The sequence below is a fragment of the Pocillopora verrucosa genome, chromosome 5 (assembly GCF_036669915.1).
Source record: "Pocillopora verrucosa isolate sample1 chromosome 5, ASM3666991v2, whole genome shotgun sequence".
NCBI lineage: Eukaryota > Metazoa > Cnidaria > Anthozoa > Scleractinia > Pocilloporidae > Pocillopora > Pocillopora verrucosa.
Window position 1 is genome coordinate 24,958,493 of NC_089316.1, and position 20,557 is coordinate 24,979,049.

At 37.6% G+C, this 20,557-nt stretch overlaps 1 protein-coding gene and 1 pseudogene across 1 annotated transcript; one reads left to right on the plus strand and one right to left on the minus strand.

The window, feature by feature from the left end:
* The first annotated feature begins 3,069 nt into the window (after positions 1 to 3,069).
* On the plus strand, positions 3,070 to 9,048 carry LOC131791525 (adhesion G-protein coupled receptor D1-like). Its single transcript, XM_066167804.1, has 14 exons — positions 3,070 to 3,168; positions 3,597 to 3,684; positions 3,770 to 3,860; positions 4,674 to 4,723; positions 4,936 to 5,065; positions 5,207 to 5,334; positions 5,760 to 5,862; positions 6,180 to 6,330; positions 6,714 to 6,795; positions 7,297 to 7,363; positions 7,583 to 7,665; positions 8,006 to 8,126; positions 8,624 to 8,665; positions 8,757 to 9,048. The coding sequence occupies exons 3-14, from the start codon at positions 3,789 to 3,791 to the stop codon at positions 8,892 to 8,894; spliced, it is 1,167 nt and encodes a 388-aa protein (XP_066023901.1). The 5' UTR covers positions 3,070 to 3,168; positions 3,597 to 3,684; positions 3,770 to 3,788; the 3' UTR covers positions 8,895 to 9,048.
* A 1,818-nt stretch (positions 9,049 to 10,866) lies between these two features.
* Positions 10,867 to 20,557, minus strand: part of LOC131791519 (uncharacterized) — an 80,987-nt pseudogene continuing 71,296 nt past the window's right edge.

The following is a 20,557-nucleotide window of genomic DNA, read 5'->3' on the forward strand; positions in this document are numbered from 1 at the left end:
AATAGTAGAACTAGTAGTAGTAGAAGAAGTAGTGGTAGTAGTATTAGTAGTAATAGTAGTAGTAATAGTACTAGTAGAACTAGTGGTAGAGTAGTAGTAGTAGTAGTAGTAGTAGTAGTAGTAGTAGTAATAGTAGTAGTAGAACTAGTAAGGTTAAGTTAAGTTAGAAGATCAATAAGCTAAGTGAATTCAGTTGCTATATCAGACAGATTGTGGCCAGCCTTTTCATTCGATTCAAGAGGAAATACTGTCTCATTGATTTCTCCTGATTCAGATTGAACGATGCATGCGTAGCTTAAATTGCACGGTGTCAGTTCAACTGCAACACACAATTTCCTAGAGAGTCAAGCTGTACTTTATAGTTATTTTGCCGCCGTTTCGATTCTATTACAGATAATAATTGTGTAAATGCCCCGTTGTTGAAGAAAAGTGAATGTGAACGTTAAAGCTGCACCACCACTTCGATTCTGTCTGGCAAAGCTACAATATGCTTCTGCAAATCAAGGAACTGGGACCAGGAATATTGTATTTCGTGTAGTACCCTGTGAAACATTTGTGTTTAAAATCAGATTGATCATCTCAAGTGAGTAATTTTTAGGAAACAGAAAGTCGCGATTTATCGAGAAGCACGACTCACTGTAATCACCTGCTTTACCTCATTCCAACACCTTATCAGTCAAAAGAAGTCAGGAATACTGCAAACTATCTTATGGAAGGCGCTAAGTTTTGCTTGCAATGTAGGCTTTCGCCCGGTGTCTGTACGCTGCTCAAAATCCTACAACAAAACAATGTCATTTGCAATTGAATAGAAGTGGTCAAACCCTCTTAAAAATTCCTAATAAAAGTACGAGTGTCACCTAGCGTTAGTCCTTTCGTATGTCACAATTTTGATTTGCCGCTTTTTATCTCCTTGACTTTTTCATAAGCAACTGGAGCAACAGTCTTTACAACTCATCCAACCCATAATTCTACGGTAAGCTGTTTGATCGATTGCTTTCTATAAGATTCTGGGTTTCAAATAAGTTTTACAGGGCTTACGGGGTCATATAAAGTTAATTAAGGGCTTCACAACACGTAACCACAACAGTTCAAATCATTCTGCATTCGCTAAAGGACTTACAGGTAGATGAGGGTGCAGCAGCAGTTTCAATGTTTATCTCACCTTAAATTCTGTTTATCTATTTGTATTTCAATTTAGTTTACTTGTGATTGATTGGTTAGTGATAAGTTGATTAATTAATTGTTATAATGTTTACAAGTTTACAATGTGTATCTCAACTTATGTTCTGTTTATTTAGCTTTTATTTTAGTTTACTCTTGATTGATCAGCTAGTGATAAGTTAATTATTATTTGATTGTTTTTATTGTTGTTGTTGTTGTTGTTTATTTTTTTTTTGCTAAAGGGTGGAAACAATAACAGTGAAGTCACTCATCCCGAAAACACCGAAGACTCACAGGTAGATGATGGTGTAGCAGCAGTTTCAATGTTTATCTCACCTTACATTCTGTTTGTCAGCTTGTATTTTAGTTTAGTCTACTTTTCATTGATCGGTTAGTGATGAGTTAATTAGTTCATTGTTACAATGTTCACAATGTATATCTCACCTTACAATATGTTTAGCTAGCATTTATTTTAGTTTACTTTTTATTGATCGGTTAGTGATAAGTTAATTGGTTGATTGGTTTTGTTGTTGTTTTGTTTTGTTTTGTTTTGTTTTGCTACAGAATGGAGGCATTAACAGTGATGTCAGTGGTCCCGAAAACACCAAAGACTCACCGGTAGATGATGGTGTAGCAGCAGTTTCAATGTCTATGTCACCTTATATTCTGTTTGTTAGCTTGTATTTTAGTTTAGTTTACTTTTCATTGATCGGTTAGTGATGAGTTAATTAGTTCATTGTTACAATGTTTACAATGTTCACAATGTGTGTCTCACCTTACGTTATGTTTACCTAGCATTTATTTTAGTTTACTTTTTATTGATCGGTTAGTGATGAGTTAACTGATTGATCGGTTTTTTTTTTGTTTGTTTTGTTTTGTTTTGCTACAGAATGGAGGCACTAACAGTGATATCAGTGGTCCCGAAAACATAGTCGAGGTACAGGAGATGATGGTGTAGCAGCAGTTTCAATGTTTATCTCACCTAACATTATTTTTTTTTAGCTTGTATTTTAGTTTACTCTTTATTGATCGCTTAGTGTTAAGTTAATTAGTTGATTCTTTTTTTCTTGTTTTTGTTTTTGCTTTTGTTTTTTTTTGTTTTGTTTTGTGTTTTTGTTTTTGCGGCTTGATTGGCTGGTTTCAAACTTACTTAGTTTTGTTCCTCATGGATTGATTGAGGATTTGAACGCTTGCTCACCAGCCGTTTCTCTTATACTTTGTTTTTCTTAAATGCGACAAGAGCGAGAAGCCACGATGTATACTCAAGTTCACCAGAAATGTCGTTTAGCAAAAGAATAGCCTAGTTACTTGTTAAAACTCTTGAAATCTGCTAACTATACCTCTTTTCATGAAGAATGCAAAACAGCAGTTTAGAACTTCAATCCAAAGTATATGGTCCGAGAATTCACGATGGAGAGACAAGTCATCAAAGGATAAAAAAGTGGAGGATACCTTTTTTGCTTCGTTCCGTTTTGAAAGCTCTATATTAAGCTTTGCCAGAAAGCGCCTGGGCGTTACAAGTCCCGAACTTATTGAAGTCGATGAAGTTCTGAGTAAGTGCAAAATAGTCCTTCATCTTTATTTTATTTTAGAGCTTTTTCATGTGTAAGTTTAGGCAAGCATTACGTGTACATTAAGAGCCAGTACCACTACCGTTTACATTAGCTAATACTGAACACGCGTGCTGTATCAGAAGCATTAACTATGGCTTGCAATTCTTTAGAGCAATAATTGCATGCAAAATCATTAGTTGGAAGTTATGCAACTGAATACTCTCTAGTCATGCGGGTCATCGCCTAATTATGCTCATCACCTATATGTAGTCGTACTTTGTAGACGAGTGAAAATACACGTCGAAGCTGTACCATTTTCCTTTTTTTTTTAATTTTTTTATCAATATAGACTTTCGAGTTAGACGCAATGTCCTACAGAGGGGGGATGACTTTCTGTTCAATGGAAGTAATCGCGGGAACTTTATTAAGATTCCGTCAGCTAATCTGGATCGAGGTAAAAAGCCTTCTTTGTTTTGAGTCAGTTTCTTACCAGACGATTGCCCATAACTTTTTGGCCAACTCTTCTGTGGAAATGGCTTCATTCCGACGTGCATTATCAAATATGTAATACACACGTAATTTGCTTTTACTACAGTGAGCTTTTGTTTACTTTTTCCCTTTCCCCTTCATCTTAGACCAAATCGGTTTCTGTTTTTAAATTTCTCGAGTCTCTTTCTTTTTTTTCTTTTTTTTTTTCTTTTTTGGGCGTCATTACGAATAAACTTTATGCTTTAAAAAAGAATTGAATATCGCGCTTTGTCATGATTTAGCAGTCTGTAATAGCATTAGTGCCCAGAGCATTTAAAGGCCACCGCCATTTTTAAATAAAATTACATTTTTGGAAGCCGAAATCATTGCAGTTCTCATTTACCTTTTTAACAGACTCCACAGTACTTGGGCTCGAATATAGCAATCTTGCTAAGCTTTTTTCAAACTATTCAGCTGACACTAAGGGAGATAACAAAACAAAGTATGTATAATCTATTTGATAACTGAAGAAAAAATAGAAAAAATTATTTTACTGTTTTGTGATCATTCGATTTGCTTTATTTCAGGATACTTGACAGTGTAGTTATGTCCGCTGTAATAGACCCTCCGCCTAATGTTCTAACAGAAAACATCACATTGGTTTTTAAGAACGCGCAGGTGTATACGCTACTCTTTCGTTATCTTTTATTTATTTATTTATTTTTTATTTAATTCAATTGGCGTTGCTTGTTTGTTTGTTTGTTTGTTTCATGAAAGGGGAACACCAACAGTTCATGCATCCCACATATAGGTCATTATGTTGTCATCTTTTGCCTTAATTCAAACTGAGATTTAATGACTGGCTAACGATTTGAAGACTTCCCGATGCTTGATTAGTAAATCAGCATTGCACCCCATTAGGCTTCCCACCAATTTTCAAATTTCCTCAAGTTAAAGCCACCACAAAATGGATGTTAGATTTCATTAATGGGTGGTCCCAGGGACCTTCATATGAAGAATTACTATTTTACTTGAGTGTTACGTTAATATTCTATAGCTATGACGCCTTACAAGTCAGTTACTCTTTCGTTATCTGTTATTTGTTTATTTTTTATTTAATTTAATTGGCGTTGCTTGTTTGCTTGTTTGTTTCATGAAAGGGGAACACCAACAGTTCATGCATCCCACATATAGGTGATTATGTTGTCATCTTTTGCCTTAATTCAAACTGGGATTTAATGAGTGGCTAACGATTTGAAGACTGCCCAAGACTTAGTAAATTAGCATTACATCCCATTAGGCTTCCCGCCAATTTTCAAATTTCGTCACCTTGAAGTCACCACAAAATGGATGTTAGATCTCTTTAATGGGTAGTCCCAAGGACCTTCATGTTAAGAATTACTATTTTACCTGGAGGGTTACGTTAATATTCTATAGTTATGAGTCAGCTACTAGTAATGCATCACCGAGCCTCGATTTTTTTTCCTTTAGGTGAATCGTAAAAAAAGAATATGTGTATTCTGGAGATTCTCTGAAGAAAAGTAAGCACCATGTGACATAAATTTTATCAATGGCGTGAATTCTTCCAGTTTTTCATCGGGGCTAAAACTATTTGAGTGGAATGTAAAAGTATCCGAAATACTTTTCAGCATTTGGTGGAGTGAATTGAAGTCTTTTCAGGCGGAGGGAGGAAGGGGTTCCAGTCGAATAAGCTATTTTGACTCCTTTCTCCTTATCAAATTCTTTTTTAAAGCTTTTGGAGCTGGTCAAGTAAAGGATGTCAAACAAAGATGATATCCGATCACCATACGGAATGCGTTTGCAATCATCTCACTCACTTCGCTGTACTCATGGATTTCATCGACGATCCTGACGACAGGAAGGTGGATATTATTTTTTACTACAAAATAATGTCATATAGATCTGAAAAGGTACAGAGAGGCATGAAAGGTATCGCATTCATTTATATTCATTAAAATGTACATTTCCTTTAATAAAAAATAAAATAATTATGACGTTTACAGTTTTTCAATCAGGATAAAACTCGTTCGTCAGATGAGCATGACAAAATTCTGACACTCCTCACTCGAGTAGGGATGGCCTTATCTCTTACTGGAGTTATACTCACGGTTATCAGCTATCTTCAGCTTACGTAAGTACATTTAACTAACACTGCTACATTACTGAATTGTAGGAGATTAACTATATTTAGAAGAATGGAATTAGATCAGTTCTACATCGATGTCAAAACGGACTGCTCATACCTGGAAAAGAAATCAAACGTTCTGAGATGATCTCTCTTTAAAAATGATATTTCGGCAACGAGTGAAAATTGCTTCAAATAAACGTAACCATAAAATGGAAACTTTCAAGTCACTATTCTTTTATCCATTCGTTATTCACTAATCAATTAATGCAACATGTATTATATCAGCGTATTTATTCCTCCATTTGGTGAATGATTTACAATTATCTTTTAGATGGTTTCCTTTGCCATTCATTGGCGTTAGCTTTGTTTTTTTTTTTTTGACTGCTAAATGAATTTAATTTCGTTACTATTTTTTGGCTTATTTGCAGAGACAGAAATTCAGCTTTGTGTCACATACGGGTTAGTCTGACTTCCTGCATTGGGGCAGGACATATCATCTTTTACGCTGGAATTGACTCCACGGGAAACCAGGTGACTCTTTGAACTCCTACTTTCGTGTTGCTTAGTTCATGCTGCTGTTCTTGTGATTTGTTAGTTTATTTGTTTGTTTGTTTTTTAATAGATTTAGCTTCTTATTGATTTAAATACTGGCTGTTCCTTGGATATTTTTGCTTTTTTTTTTTTTGTTGGCATATTTTCTACGTATGTTGCAATTTTTGTCTGTTTTCTTACAATTTTCGTTCTGTTTTGTTTGGTTTTGTTTCTTTCTGTTTTTTGGATTACTATTTTGAAAAATACCATTTAACGGGCGAATTATTACATTTTTACGGATAACCTTTTCCTTGCAGGCTGCCTGTGTAGCTGTGGCAGCTCTTATGCAGTATTTCCTGATGGCCAGTTTTTGCTGGATGCTTGTCGAGGGGATTTATATCTATTTATTTGTTGTAAAGGTTTACAACATTACCGACAAAAAGTATCGCTATCATGGCTTTTGCTGGGGTGAGGAATATGTTAAAAAACAGGATAGGTCTTAAAGAATGTACTTGACAAAATATCTTGATTGTGATTGGCTAAAACCGATACGAATAAACTTTCTTAAAATGGCTTCATTTTTTAATTCTTTAAATGAACATGCGCAGTTTTTGAAAACCATTGGATCGTCTTGACGTGTACCTTTGTCAATCTTAAAATATTTCCGGTGCTCATTAGACCTAGACATGCTTGCAGATGTAATTGGCTGAAATCGCGCAGCTTTTCTTATTCACGGTGTATTAGTAATTTCATACTCACAATCAACATGTTTCATGACTAATAACATAAAAATACAGACTGGAAATTCAAATAAGCGCATAATAACCTATTTTCGTTATAACTTTCTTCAGGACTGCCTTCAATCATAGTTGTTGTATGTCTGGGTATCGCTACAGGAAATGATGGAACCGAAACTTTTGTTAATGATGAAAGGTAAGTTTGAAAGTTTGTTTATTTTATATACTGTATACAAAATGATGGAACCCTGAAAGCATGAACCTGTACAGAAAAAGGAAAAAAAAAAACGGGGGACGGGAGAAGGACTTTGGTGCCTTCATGTCACCTTCTCCTGTCTCTCCATCCTAATTTTTTTTAAATCAGGACTGCAGGGAGTGCAAGGGCTTAATAATTTTAACCTTCAGCCTACCAAACTGGTCTTTCCCCCCCCCCCCTTCCAGCCTCCCTCTTCTTAACCACGAGGCACCCCCTTCTTTCAGGCTGTGGATTTCTCTATGTATTATTATTGGTGATGAAGAGTTTGTAAATTACTATACAAGATGACTTCTTTTCGTAATTTTGCAAAGTAATATAAAGGCAACATGCTGCATTAAGCACGGGCTTTGATTTGACCTTCTTCCTCCAAACGCCCTTAAATGCTGCTCTTAAAGTGGAAAAATTAAAAGTTTGTTCCCCTGTGCCTTTTTTTTTTCTAAGCTGCTGGATGTCTTCCGATAACAATATCATCTGGATATTTGTTTCCTTTGTTGGATTGATCGCAATTGTAAGTGGCAACGTATTGAATTTTTACAGATAGGAGTTTAGTCATCCAAACATATTTACTTCAACGTTGATTAGAACAACAGTTTTTCAATTATCTCTATTCTCTTGGTGAGCCTTTGAAAGTCCTCTAGAAAAACTTACAACAGAAGCTTGTGTGATATTTCATTTTTCTCTTTTCGAGTTCTCCCTCTTCTTTTGTTTTCCTTTTTAATGCCTGAAGATTAACGTGATGATCCTCGTGCGAGTTATCAAGGAAGTGACAACAATCCAACTGGTGAAAGATAGCCAGACTGAGCAGATCAGGTGGGATGATAAGAATTGCTTCTCCCCTAAATGGGGTCCATAATGTAAATATTTTTGTTTGTTTGTTTTTGGTAGAAAGCTTCAACTTCAATCTCTTTAGGAAACACTGGTCTCCGATTAACGTGCTTTGAAAGACGCCCTAGCACATAAAATATAGTTTGTTTTCGATGAAGAACCTTCAAACTGGTTCGTATGTTACTCCTAACATTATATATCGGCTATTCATTGCGTTCAATCTAAGCCAAGAGTTTTCAATCTTTCTTTACTTCTACTGGAGTGGAAAAAGATCTAGAATTCAGATTAAAAGCTTGTGTTTTCAGAGCGACTATTCATCTTCCAGGCTTGGTGTCCGTGCATGCGTGGTGTTAGCTCCATTGCTGGGTGTCACGTGGCTGATTGGCTTCCTCGCGCCGTTACACATCGCCTTCTCCTACATTTTTGTAATCCTTAATTCCACTCAGGTAAAGTCATCTACAACCTTTAAGGTTTGGTAAAGCTTGTGCTCATGGGTAGAAATAAGGGCGTACTTACGGCGTGATGTGTGTCAGAAATACTGAAAAGTGTCTCCATATCGAATGATAATTCAGATTTTCTTTTAAACGCCAGACCCGTGACCCTCCGAAAAAAAGCCGACTCAAGACCATTTAAACCTCCCTTTTGAAATTGCATTTTTATCTCCAAAGCTTTAGCTCTGCTTAAGCCACCATGAATCGATTACTTCTGATGGATAGAGTTGTATTCGGAAAATTAAGCCTTAAATAAGTGATCGATCGTAGATGATAAGGAAAGAAGATCTCCAGCCGAGTTGTTCTAGAAAACACAACCCTACATTCACGACAAAAAAAAACAAAACAAAACAAAACAAACAAAAAAGGGGTAAAGCTACTTTTATTTCTGCATCTATTTGCCTATCTGTTTATTTATCAACCAGTAAAGTCATATCTATATTTCTTTAAAGGGATTGTTCATTTTCTTCTTTCACTGCTTGGGAAATAGTGAGGTAAATATAAATTTTGAGTCTCTGTAATTCATATCAAGAAAAACTGGTTACAAATAATAAGTGCCTCTAATTTGACCTAATTCGTATCCAGATAAGGGGGCGTTTCAAAAGAAGAGTCCAAAAACTCCTCCCAGATGCATTTAATCAAAGGCCAGGTGACAATAGAGGAAACTCTCAAGCCCGTCAGAGTCACAATGATACCGGGATTCCTGCGCAGGATCGAGAGTAATCAGTGGACCTTGAACTTTTCTCTTGCCTATAAAATGGGAAAATACTATATGAATTATTAAATAACTTCACTTATGTTGCTTAGTCTGTAGCTGATTCAAATCAATTCAATTTGTATTTATGCTTTTTTCTTCGTCCAGCTGTTAAGTAATTTTATAAACCACAGACTTAGCTTGATTAATGATATTTAACGAGACTTGCCTGGCATCATTGGTATTCTATGGAAAAACTATTTGTCCTAGAATCAAGTTGTCAGAGAACACGAGTATATGATATACTGATTGATCATTTAACCGGTAATCAGGCCTGTACCCTATAAATCAATTTTGGTGCAAATTATATTTATTAAGTACACAAATAAAGTTGGCAGTAAATAACGATTAACTATTTTGTGAAAACTTTACTAATGAAAGTAACATAAATACAAACATACATAAACCATATACTTAGGGACCGATCATCGTTTATCGTCAGGGAAAGGAGGGGGTGGGGTGGGTGCGTAGGATGTTGGTTTCTTTGTGCCACTATAAGATTTGGCTGAGCCTACAATATTCAATCAACCCCCCCCCCTCCCCCTCCTCCCCTCCTCATCGAGTTTACAGAAGGTCAATTTTCAAAAGCCTTACTCTGTTGGCAACCCTAATCCCCTCTTGTTCCCACTGAAAACCAAGTGTTCTTGCCCCCCCAAAAATTGTCATCCACACCCCCACCCCATCCCCCATTCGTCGGTACATGGTGACTGATCCTTAAGCACGAGATACCCCAGCCCACACCAGTAAAACTGTATGGAGTGCTCCCCCGTGAAATCGACAAATTTTAGGATATTTATCTCCAAAGTCAGAAAACTCTACATAAAACTACGAAACAGCGAAGCAAAGCTCGCAAACATGTTCCTCCGATGAGCTACAAATTTCTTTAGTGTAGTTATCTCCATTTGAGCTTCAGTCCCATTGAGGACTGAAGCTCAAATCTTTCTCCTGTACTCACAGGGTCTTCAACCTCACATTGTGCTTCCTTCCATCTTTATTTTATTTTTTTTATTTTTTTTCTTCGTTCATAAAGTTAAATAATTTACTGCCGGATCAATTTCTTGGTATATTTCGGTTTCCATCAACAATATGCTAGTTAGCATATGGTGTATTAAGGGGCAATTGGCAATTACTCTCATCCGGGACTCTGAGACCAAAACGTCAGCAGAAAAGCTAGTTATTCCTGTTTTTTATCTTTTTTTCCCTTCGGATCACCCGAATGCATTACATCATTACCCCGCCATACTCCGTTCAAGCTGGGGAAAAATATTTTAAAAAAAATCATTGGACAATTGTTTGTTCGCTAAAAGATCAGATCAATATTAAAAAATAAAATACACAGCTGGAAATATCTGGTGCTAAATTGGATCTACTTCATACATCATTAAAAATAGATTAAGGAACGAAAAGCTATCTTTGACGTTTAGGTCTTCATGGTGTATCTCAAGTTTGGAATGATGAAAGCACTTTGGTATACGTTAGCAGTCAGTTCAGTTTATTTTGTAACGGTTGATCCAGGTGAGTATATCATCACCTTTAATTTGACATCTCCACTAAGCTTGAAGCTAAGGTCTCATAAACAAGAATGTGCTCCTTACTATTAAGACCCTTCAAAATCATAACCATTATTTATGAATGGATCGCATTTAAAGAAATATACGTATTCCCTGCAGTTTTTTGGAGTATAAGTTATGATTTTCTTTCATATTCCTTAAATGGAAAACATTTATGATTGCTTGTCTATCCAAAGTTGCGGCATATCACCAATATGGACAAAATCACAAAAACAAAACAAATCAATACTTTCATGAAACTACTAAAGGCGTTAACGTGATTTAACAGGGCTTCTTAATATTCATCCTTCACTGCGTGAGAAACTCGGAGGTATGCTATTCGATTTAATTTTAGAGTCTCTTCATCAGCCTTGGACCTTTGCTTAGATTTTTACCTGGTGGGGCTTCCACTTTGAAATAAGAAATTCAATTCAATCCGATGGTTGTCAAGTTCTTCGAAGCACGTTTTGTTATACAATTCTTGAGATCGCTTTGATATCAACTTATTCATACAGATTAGATCTCGCTTCAAAAGAAGGATCACTCGTGTCACCCCAACTGCAGATAAAGAAAGAAGCATTAAGCGAGCTTCTTTGGTCCAAACAAATGATCCTTCCACACTCCGATAATTGAGTCCAATCCAAGATCTCTCTCCGTTATGTCGATGCTGAACGTACACATTTTCTTCTTGGTTGTGTATAGTCACCAACTGTGATCCCATTGCAGAGGAGTTAGACTCAGCAGCAAGCCATGGCAAGCTAGCGAGGCTTGTGAAGTAGCAGTATCCTTCGAAGTAACCCCACCCTGGTTGGCATATATCTGGGTGAAAAGAGAAAATAAGGAACAAAATTAACACGCGTATAGCAGTATTATTGTGGTAAAATATGAGTTGCTAGTGAGTAGTTGGTTTTAGTTCTGCGTTTGTTTACCTAAAACGGTTGTAGGTTTTTTTAATTTTTAATTTTTTTTATTTTTTAATTATTATTTTTTATGTCTAATAATAACGCTAAACAAAAAACGAACAAATAAATTAATGAAAAAAAAAAAGAGTGAAAAGGAGCAAAGCATGGGAAAACCAATGGGTTTCACGGGTAATTTTGGCACTTGCTTTGAGGGCCCAAAATTTTTTCTTAGGTACTTAATTTATGCTAGATTGTATATCTCTTGTTGCGATTGAACATCCCTCAGCACTTACAAGCCTAGCCATATTCTCACCTGACAAAACAGTATAAGAAACTGAAAGGGGGTTGGATTTTGTCTCGTACAACTCTTTCAGACAAACTCTGAATCCTGTCTCATTGACGTACTAAAGAAAAAAAGTAATAACAATAACTACAAGAATTAAATGAAATGAAATCTAGGAAAGAATGAATTATGGTAGAATTAAATACTTATGTTAAAGCTCAGTAATCATTCGGTGAAACTTCATGAAGAAATAATGGAAAAAAGATAGCGAAATAAACAAAACCCAACGAGTTCAATATACAGCAAACTCAAAATAAAATATTAACTCCTGCAGTAACTTGAAACTCAGATAGCAGATTTCCCAAGGCAAAAAAAAAAGTGAAAAACAGAAAAAAAGATGAAAGTTATATAGAAACTTGAAGATACTGAGAAGTCGACAAAATACGTGACCCGACCTCAACCCAAGCAGCTATTCCACTATGTATCGGTTGCAGATTACCACCCCTGGTTAAATGATTTGCAGAGACAAACACGTTTGGGATTTTGCTGAACCTCTGAATAAATGAGACATCCTATGTAAAGAGAAATCGAATGCAATCGTAAATTTAGTAAAACCCCGTTCAAAGATAGCAAGCGCAATGCAAAACCTTGGAAAAATTGATCAAGGCCGGGTTCTTCAAAGCTGCTCTTAAAGGAATACAGGAAATAATCCAGAAAAAGCTTTTGAGCAAAGGGATAAAAAAAACCGAATAATTATTTGTTCATCGTTTAGCTAATCGGTCTTCGAATAACTAGGCCCGGACAAACAATTAATTTCATCCAAATGATGTTTTAGTTTTATCAAAATCCCCAGCCTCCGTCATATTTTGTTTGTCTGCCGTTCTGTTTATTTGTGTTTTTTTTAATTTATTTTTTTCCGATTTTCAGCTGGAAGATTTCTTGCAGAGACCCAGCGAAGAACGGTGTTTGTCATTACGCTTCAGTTTAAAAGAAAGGCAACACAACTCGTTCTGGAACATGTTTTTTCAGGCGAGAGTGAAAAGACGTTTTTACGAGAAAAAAAAGATGCATTGGGTTTGAAAAAGCTCTTCTAGGTTCAGCTGTACGTTGCAATGGGCCCTGTTGTGACCAGCAGCTGGCCACTGTGAATTAGCAAAGTAAACTGAACTGTGTTCAGAGAAGAGAGGTTTGTGGAGAGATGAGAATGCCAACCATTTCGAAATATGTAAATAACAAAAAATCGCCATTACTAAATGGTCTGAATACGAAAAGAAATTGTTATCATCTCTGTATTTTTGTAATTCTTCTTCCGCGTTTATTTTTATTTAAATTTTTTTTTGTAAGTTTTGCGTTGATCTATTAAAGTGCGGTTGGTCGACCTCTAAACTGTCCTTGAAAAATACGACAACTCGATAAAAACAAAAGCAGACAAGAAAAACACCAGTGTAACTACACAAAATAAAGAAAATAAAAAAACAAAAACAAAACAAAAAAACCAAGAAAAACAAAACAGTATTGCACTTAAAATATATTAAAGTTCACACGGCAACCAGGTGGACAATCAGACATAGTTTGAAGCTACACTGGTTTGCAGATTTAATGAATGTAACCGAAGAAGTTACAATTCATAGACCCAACGTTTCGACACTCCTGTCTAGTGCCTTCATCAGGGGTGATCTAAACGCTGCAACAAGAGGTCCTTTTATATGATCACTAATTAGCGGCCTTTTTTCTGACGAGGTGTAAGTAGGCGTCAGGAAGCAGACCGCCATCGTCACGATTTAAAGGAGCGTGGGCGGAGTTAATGTGCCAAGCCTCCAAACAAAGGCGCTGGTGGTAACGCCGATTAGTAGTGATAATTTTAGAATTATCCCACCCAATTGTATGGTTGGTTAGGCAAGTATGCTCCGATAAAGCTGAATTTTCCTTTTTGCAAAGAAAAACCGCTTTTTGGTGCTCTTTTAACCGTGTACCAAACTGGCGTTTGGTCTGTCCGATGTATTCGTTATCACAGTCATTGCAAGGAATAGAATAAATGGCGTCGGTTCGTTGTTCTTTCGTGACAGGATCCTTAGGTTTGGCGAAAATATGCCCCAAAGTCTGAAAAGGTTTTTGAGCAACTTTAACGTTGTGGCTATTCAAAATTCTCTTGATGGGTTCAGTAACACCCTGTATGTAAGGAATAACAGCAAAACCAGTCGCTGGTTCCCTTTCATCAAGAGCGTTACTATTTGTAACTGGTTTTTGGCAGTTACGGAGAAAAGTTTTTGTATAGCCATTTGCCTTTAGGACATTGGAAACATATTTCCTCTCCTCAGCCTTCGAATCGAGTGATGATGGTAGACAATCAGCCCTCCTAAGTAAAGTTTTGGCTACAGACTTTTTATGGCAAATAGGATGGTGAGAATCGAAAGCGAGGTATTTGTCGGTGTGGGTGGGTTTACGATAGACACTTGTCTCTAAATTACCCTGAACCCCTCTAGACACATTTAAATCAAGAAAGGGCAAATGTCTATCCTTTTCACGTTCAAGGGTGAATTGGATCGACGGCTCTACTGAATTCAAATGCGACAAGAGGCGCTCCGCTTCATTTCCGGATACCGCAGAAATAACATCATCGACATATCGTTTCCAGAAAAAGGGTTTAACCGGTGAAGTGGCTAAGGCCCTTTGTTCCACGTCTTCCATTACCATGTTAGCAATGACAGCAGAAACAGGCGAACCCATAGCTGTACCAAAAACTTGTTGATAGTATGTGCCGTTATATGTAAATTGCGTGGTTTTGAGGCAAAAAGACAGCAGATGAATAATATCCTCCACAGGCAAAGAAGTTCTTTGTCCTAGGGAAGCATCTTCTCTGAGTCTTTCCTCCGCAACCTTAACGGCAAGATCAACTGGGATTTTAGTGAAGAGCGAAACAACGTCGAAAGATACTAATTCTTCACAAGCGTCAAGAGTTTTATCTCTTATGAAATCCGTAAATTCGCAGGAATTTTTGACAGTGTAATCAGTATTCCCAACAACAGGCGACAAAATTCTCGCAAGATAACCAGAAATTGCATAAGTCGGAGAATTAACAAAAGAGACAATGGGTCTCAAAGGAATTCCCGGTTTATGAATTTTAGGTAAGCCATAAAAACGTGGACATAAGCCGTCACTACTGTATAACATTTTGTACGTAGAGTCACTAATTCTGCCAGCTTTTTTCAAATCAAGCAACATTTTGTTTAACTTTCTTTGAGTTTTACTGGTTGGATCAGAGTTTAAGACAGCATACGTACTCTTGTCATTGAGCAGAGACAAAGCTTTGTCATGATATTGCTGTTTGTCCATAACCACAACACAATTACCCTTGTCAGCAGATAATACGAGCCTGTCCGGATCCTTTTTGAGAGTTATAAGCGCATTGAAAACATCCTTTTGAATGTTTTTGGGAGGAGGTTTAGCACGCCTGAGTACGCTACTTACTTCTGCTCTTACCAAATGCCTACGATCGTCGTCGAGTTGAGAGATACTCTCCTCAACAGCGGCGACAATTTCGGCGGTCGGTATTTTGCGAGGAGCAATAGCAAACTTTAGACCCTTCTCTAAACCACTCCGTTCCAGCGCGGATAATTCCTTGGAGGAAAGGTTCATGACCCATTTATCTTTCAGAGATGAGCCTGAATTAACAGGAGACCTCTTACTGAGCAAGTGACGGAGTTTTCTGTCATGTTTCTCTCTCTGTTTGGTAAACGTCTGCAGTTCTTTCGAAATGCAAAACTCCTCGACCCAGGAAGTTTCGGAGTTGTTAATCAAAGCAGAGAGTTCACTGAGTGAACGAGAGAATAACGTACGTAACCGCAGTATGGAACTGTAACATTCATCTATTCGTAGCTTGAGAAAAGAAAAACCAGTACGGACCATGAGCTTGTATCCTTTAGCACTCCGTAAAGGAGGCCGAAATCTCAAACTCGATGGATGAACCATGTGCTTCCATCGAGTTTGAGATTTCGGCCTCCTTTACGGAGTGCTAAAGGATACAAGCTCATGGTCCGTACTGGTTTTTCTTTTCTCAAGCTACGAATAGATGAATGTCACAGTTCCATACTGCGGTTACGTACGTTATTCTCTCGTTCACTCAGTGAACTCTCTGCTTTGATTAACAACTCCGAAACTTCCTGGGTCGAGGAGTTTTGCATTTCGAAAGAACTGCAGACGTTTACCAAACAGAGAGAGAAACATGACAGAAAACTCCGTCACTTGCTCAGTAAGAGGTCTCCTGTTAATTCAGGCTCATCTCTGAAAGATAAATGGGTCATGAACCTTTCCTCCAAGGAATTATCCGCGCTGGAACGGAGTGGTTTAGAGAAGGGTCTAAAGTTTGCTATTGCTCCTCGCAAAATACCGACCGCCGAAATTGTCGCCGCTGTTGAGGAGAGTATCTCTCAACTCGACGACGATCGTAGGCATTTGGTAAGAGCAGAAGTAAGTAGCGTACTCAGGCGTGCTAAACCTCCTCCCAAAAACATTCAAAAGGATGTTTTCAATGCGCTTATAACTCTCAAAAAGGATCCGGACAGGCTCGTATTATCTGCTGACAAGGGTAATTGTGTTGTGGTTATGGACAAACAGCAATATCATGACAAAGCTTTGTCTCTGCTCAATGACAAGAGTACGTATGCTGTCTTAAACTCTGATCCAACCAGTAAAACTCAAAGAAAGTTAAACAAAATGTTGCTTGATTTGAAAAAAGCTGGCAGAATTAGTGACTCTACGTACAAAATGTTATACAGTAGTGACGGCTTATGTCCACGTTTTTATGGCTTACCTAAAATTCATAAACCGGGAATTCCTTTGAGACCCATTGTCTCTTTTGTTAATTCTCCGACTTATGCAATTTCTGGTTATCTTGCGAGAATTTTGTCGCCTGTTGTTGGGAATACTGATTACACTGTCAAAAATTCCTGCGAATTTACGGATTTCATAAGAGATAAAACTCTTGACGCTTGTGAAGAATTAGTATCTTTCGACGTTGTTTCGCTCTTCACTAAAATCCCAGTTGATCTTGCCGTTAAGGTTGCGGAGGAAAGACTCAGAGAAGATGCTTCCCTAGGACAAAGAACTTCTTTGCCTGTGGAGGATATTATTCATCTGCTGTCTTTTTGCCTCAAAACCACGCAATTTACATATAACGGCACATACTATCAACAAGTTTTTGGTACAGCTATGGGTTCGCCTGTTTCTGCTGTCATTGCTAACATGGTAATGGAAGACGTGGAACAAAGGGCCTTAGCCACTTCACCGGTTAAACCCTTTTTCTGGAAACGATATGTCGATGATGTTATTTCTGCGGTATCCGGAAATGAAGCGGAGCGCCTCTTGTCGCATTTGAATTCAGTAGAGCCGTCGATCCAATTCACCCTTGAACGTGAAAAGGATAGACATTTGCCCTTTCTTGATTTAAATGTGTCTAGAGGGGTTCAGGGTAATTTAGAGACAAGTGTCTATCGTAAACCCACCCACACCGACAAATACCTCGCTTTCGATTCTCACCATCCTATTTGCCATAAAAAGTCTGTAGCCAAAACTTTACTTAGGAGGGCTGATTGTCTACCATCATCACTCGATTCGAAGGCTGAGGAGAGGAAATATGTTTCCAATGTCCTAAAGGCAAATGGCTATACAAAAACTTTTCTCCGTAACTGCCAAAAACCAGTTACAAATAGTAACGCTCTTGATGAAAGGGAACCAGCGACTGGTTTTGCTGTTATTCCTTACATACAGGGTGTTACTGAACCCATCAAGAGAATTTTGAATAGCCACAACGTTAAAGTTGCTCAAAAACCTTTTCAGACTTTGGGGCATATTTTCGCCAAACCTAAGGATCCTGTCACGAAAGAACAACGAACCGACGCCATTTATTCTATTCCTTGCAATGACTGTGATAACGAATACATCGGACAGACCAAACGCCAGTTTGGTACACGGTTAAAAGAGCACCAAAAAGCGGTTTTTCTTTGCAAAAAGGAAAATTCAGCTTTATCGGAGCATACTTGCCTAACCAACCATACAATTGGGTGGGATAATTCTAAAATTATCACTACTAATCGGCGTTACCACCAGCGCCTTTGTTTGGAGGCTTGGCACATTAACTCCGCCCACGCTCCTTTAAATCGTGACGATGGCAGGCTGCTTCCTGACGCCTACTTACACCTCGTCAGAAAAAAGGCCGCTAATTAGTGATCATATAAAAGGACCTCTTGTTGCAGCGTTTAGATCACCCCTGATGAAGGCACTAGACAGGAGTGTCGAAACGTTGGGTCTATGAATTGTAACTTCTTCGGTTACATTCATTAAATCTGCAAACCAGTGTAGCTTCAAACTATGCCAGTATTGCACTTCTTTAGAGTTAATAAGCGCATGTAACAGGGAAGTGTAATGCTTACAACTTAGACATCTTCGTGTGATCCCGCATAATTCTGAAGTTCCCTTAAGCAGACTTTGAATGGAGATTGCATGACATCTTCGATCCAAACACTTGCAGCGTCACGTTTCAGTCCAGCTTGATGATGAGCAGCTGTTACAAATACTAATGGCATCACAGAAAATTTTCCCTGTCAACAGGACGAGCACAGAAACCATAACTTTTTGTGTTAGAAGCGGTACTTTTTATGATGGATTAATCTAGTGCTTCCGCAGACGCTGTTGTACTTATTATCATTTGCGTGTTCACATGTTTGTGATTTCTCAAACACTGAAGTTACACGACTTCATCTCCTTTATCCAATCTCAAATATCGGATAGCAAAATAAACACAAAATGAAAATTAGCTTCGTATAAAACCTTCCAATATACATGGCACGTTGTGTAATGAGGGAGAAATTACTTTAGTATGATTAAAGAAAGAACTATGCAAGATCGTCACTGCGAGCTGAGCACGTCTCCGGTTTTGCAGAGAAACTCGTTTTTGTTTTCAAAACATTTACTATAAGACAGTTTATTTCACTAACCGAGGTCGTTCCAGTCAACCATGGTGATAACCGCACTTCATTAGCAACTCCACCTACTAGTGCCCCTTGGTAAACCATCCAATCAACTGTCATATAGCATTTGCATGTCTTTCGTTTTACCCGGCCGCCATCACGCACGCGGTGAATCTATCGTAGCTGACATTTTCAACCCAGGACACACCGGCATCATGTAATTATAATTTGTCACTGGTGTCTATATGGTTAACTGTGATCTGAACTCTGATGGCCTTGTCTGGACAGAACACAAATGGCCTGAGGCGAATGACTTCACAGTGGGGCTGTGGGAGACTTTAAAGTTCTTAGGGTTTATTTTATTACCTAGAGAAAATCCTCTGTCGTTTGGGGTAGTGAAATGGAAACGAGGGAAAAGTCTCTGATTTTGGCCTCAAAGGTGTGGTGAAGTATTTTATCGAATACGAGTAGTAACTAAAGAACTTAAGCAGAACTACACGGTGGCAACGAAGCACGAGTGGCTCCGCATATCAACATGTATTTTAGGTTTTGACAATAGACAAGATTTTCAGTCTAAGAGTGTTATATTGACATAACTGAATAAAGGGAGTAAGAGCAACTTTTTGGGAGAAGTGCATAACAACACATTGAAATCAAAGGGTAAGTAAAGAAGCAAGCGAAAATAAATAACTCTTCATTTCCCAACGGACACACTGTTCACGAATGACATGTAAATTCATGTGGCTGCTCTTCTGACGAGATAACTCAAAAGGTCTTCGTCAGATGAACAGCTAATGCTCGTTAGGTGAACCATTCAAGACTCGAAGTAATAGGTTATCAGTCCTTTCCAACTCATGGTTGATATCTCTATTTAGTCATAAACTGAATAGTCGTAAGAAGTGGCTCAACACTGATTGCTAAGAAATTATTGAGAGCGAGACTGATTGTTGTGTAAACTGAAAATTATAACAATATCGGTAAGCTTCTTTAAAAAAGAAAGAAATTATTTTTCCTACTCCATTGTTTGCTACAAGTTTTAAAAAGTGGTAATTATTCATTTCTTTTTTCCTTTTTTTTATTACTTTGATAAGTTATATATATATTAATATATATTATTAGATATGGGGCCCCGTTCGCATGACTTGTGCACTAGAGTCTCACTTGATCGATAAATTATCCATCTGACGCTTCAGTTCCATTGGCTGGTCAGGAGAAGGGTGCTACGTCAAGACTACTGATGCACACAAAACAGAGATAACTGTATGACGTCAAATCTCGTTATGGCTTGTGAAAATTGGCCGCTATTGAATTTCCATCCATACCATAGAACAATACAAAGTCAAAAACAAAAAGACTACGAATTTCAAATTCTTTGAATGTAATAAAGTGGCTAATTAAACTTGCGATTTATAGATAAGAGCTCGTTTGAGGAGAAGGTTTCAGGCAATCTTCTCAGCAATGGATGATGGGACTAGCACAAAGTGAACATCTGTAATGCCCTCGGAAATAAATGAGGATTCCACAGCCATTGCTGCGCCGAGAAAAATAAAGGTTCAGCCACTGAGTGACACCGAAAAAACTAAAAAAGTATTGAACAACTTAAACCTCCATGTAGTTTGCAACATGCTACATGGTACATAACAGCAAATTGAAATTTCGTAGTAAGGCATACCTAAGCAAAATATTGCAAGTTAGAAATCCGGCGGAAATTATATAATATCAAAATGGAACATTAACTGGAAAGCCACGAAAAAAGGCGAAGCTAAACAAAAAAAGAATAAGAAAAAAAAGATAGGTCATTATCTCTACAGAAGAAAGTCCTGATTTATTTAAAGTTTTTCGTCAGCTAATGCCAACCTTAAGTTGGCTTGTCAGTGCACTGTCTGTGATTTGCAATCAGAGCACCATTTTCTATACAAGACAATATTATAC

Coding starts and splice junctions, on each gene's coding strand:
- LOC131791525 (XM_066167804.1), top strand. CDS start 3,789: ATGTCCGCTGTAATAGACCCTCCGCCTAATGTTCTAACAGAAAACATC. Junction 7,364..7,582: donor TTGTTGGATTGATCGCAATT/GTAAGTGGCAAC, acceptor TAATGCCTGAAG/ATTAACGTGATGATCCTCGT. Junction 8,127..8,623: donor TAATCCTTAATTCCACTCAG/GTAAAGTCATCT, acceptor ATTTCTTTAAAG/GGATTGTTCATTTTCTTCTT.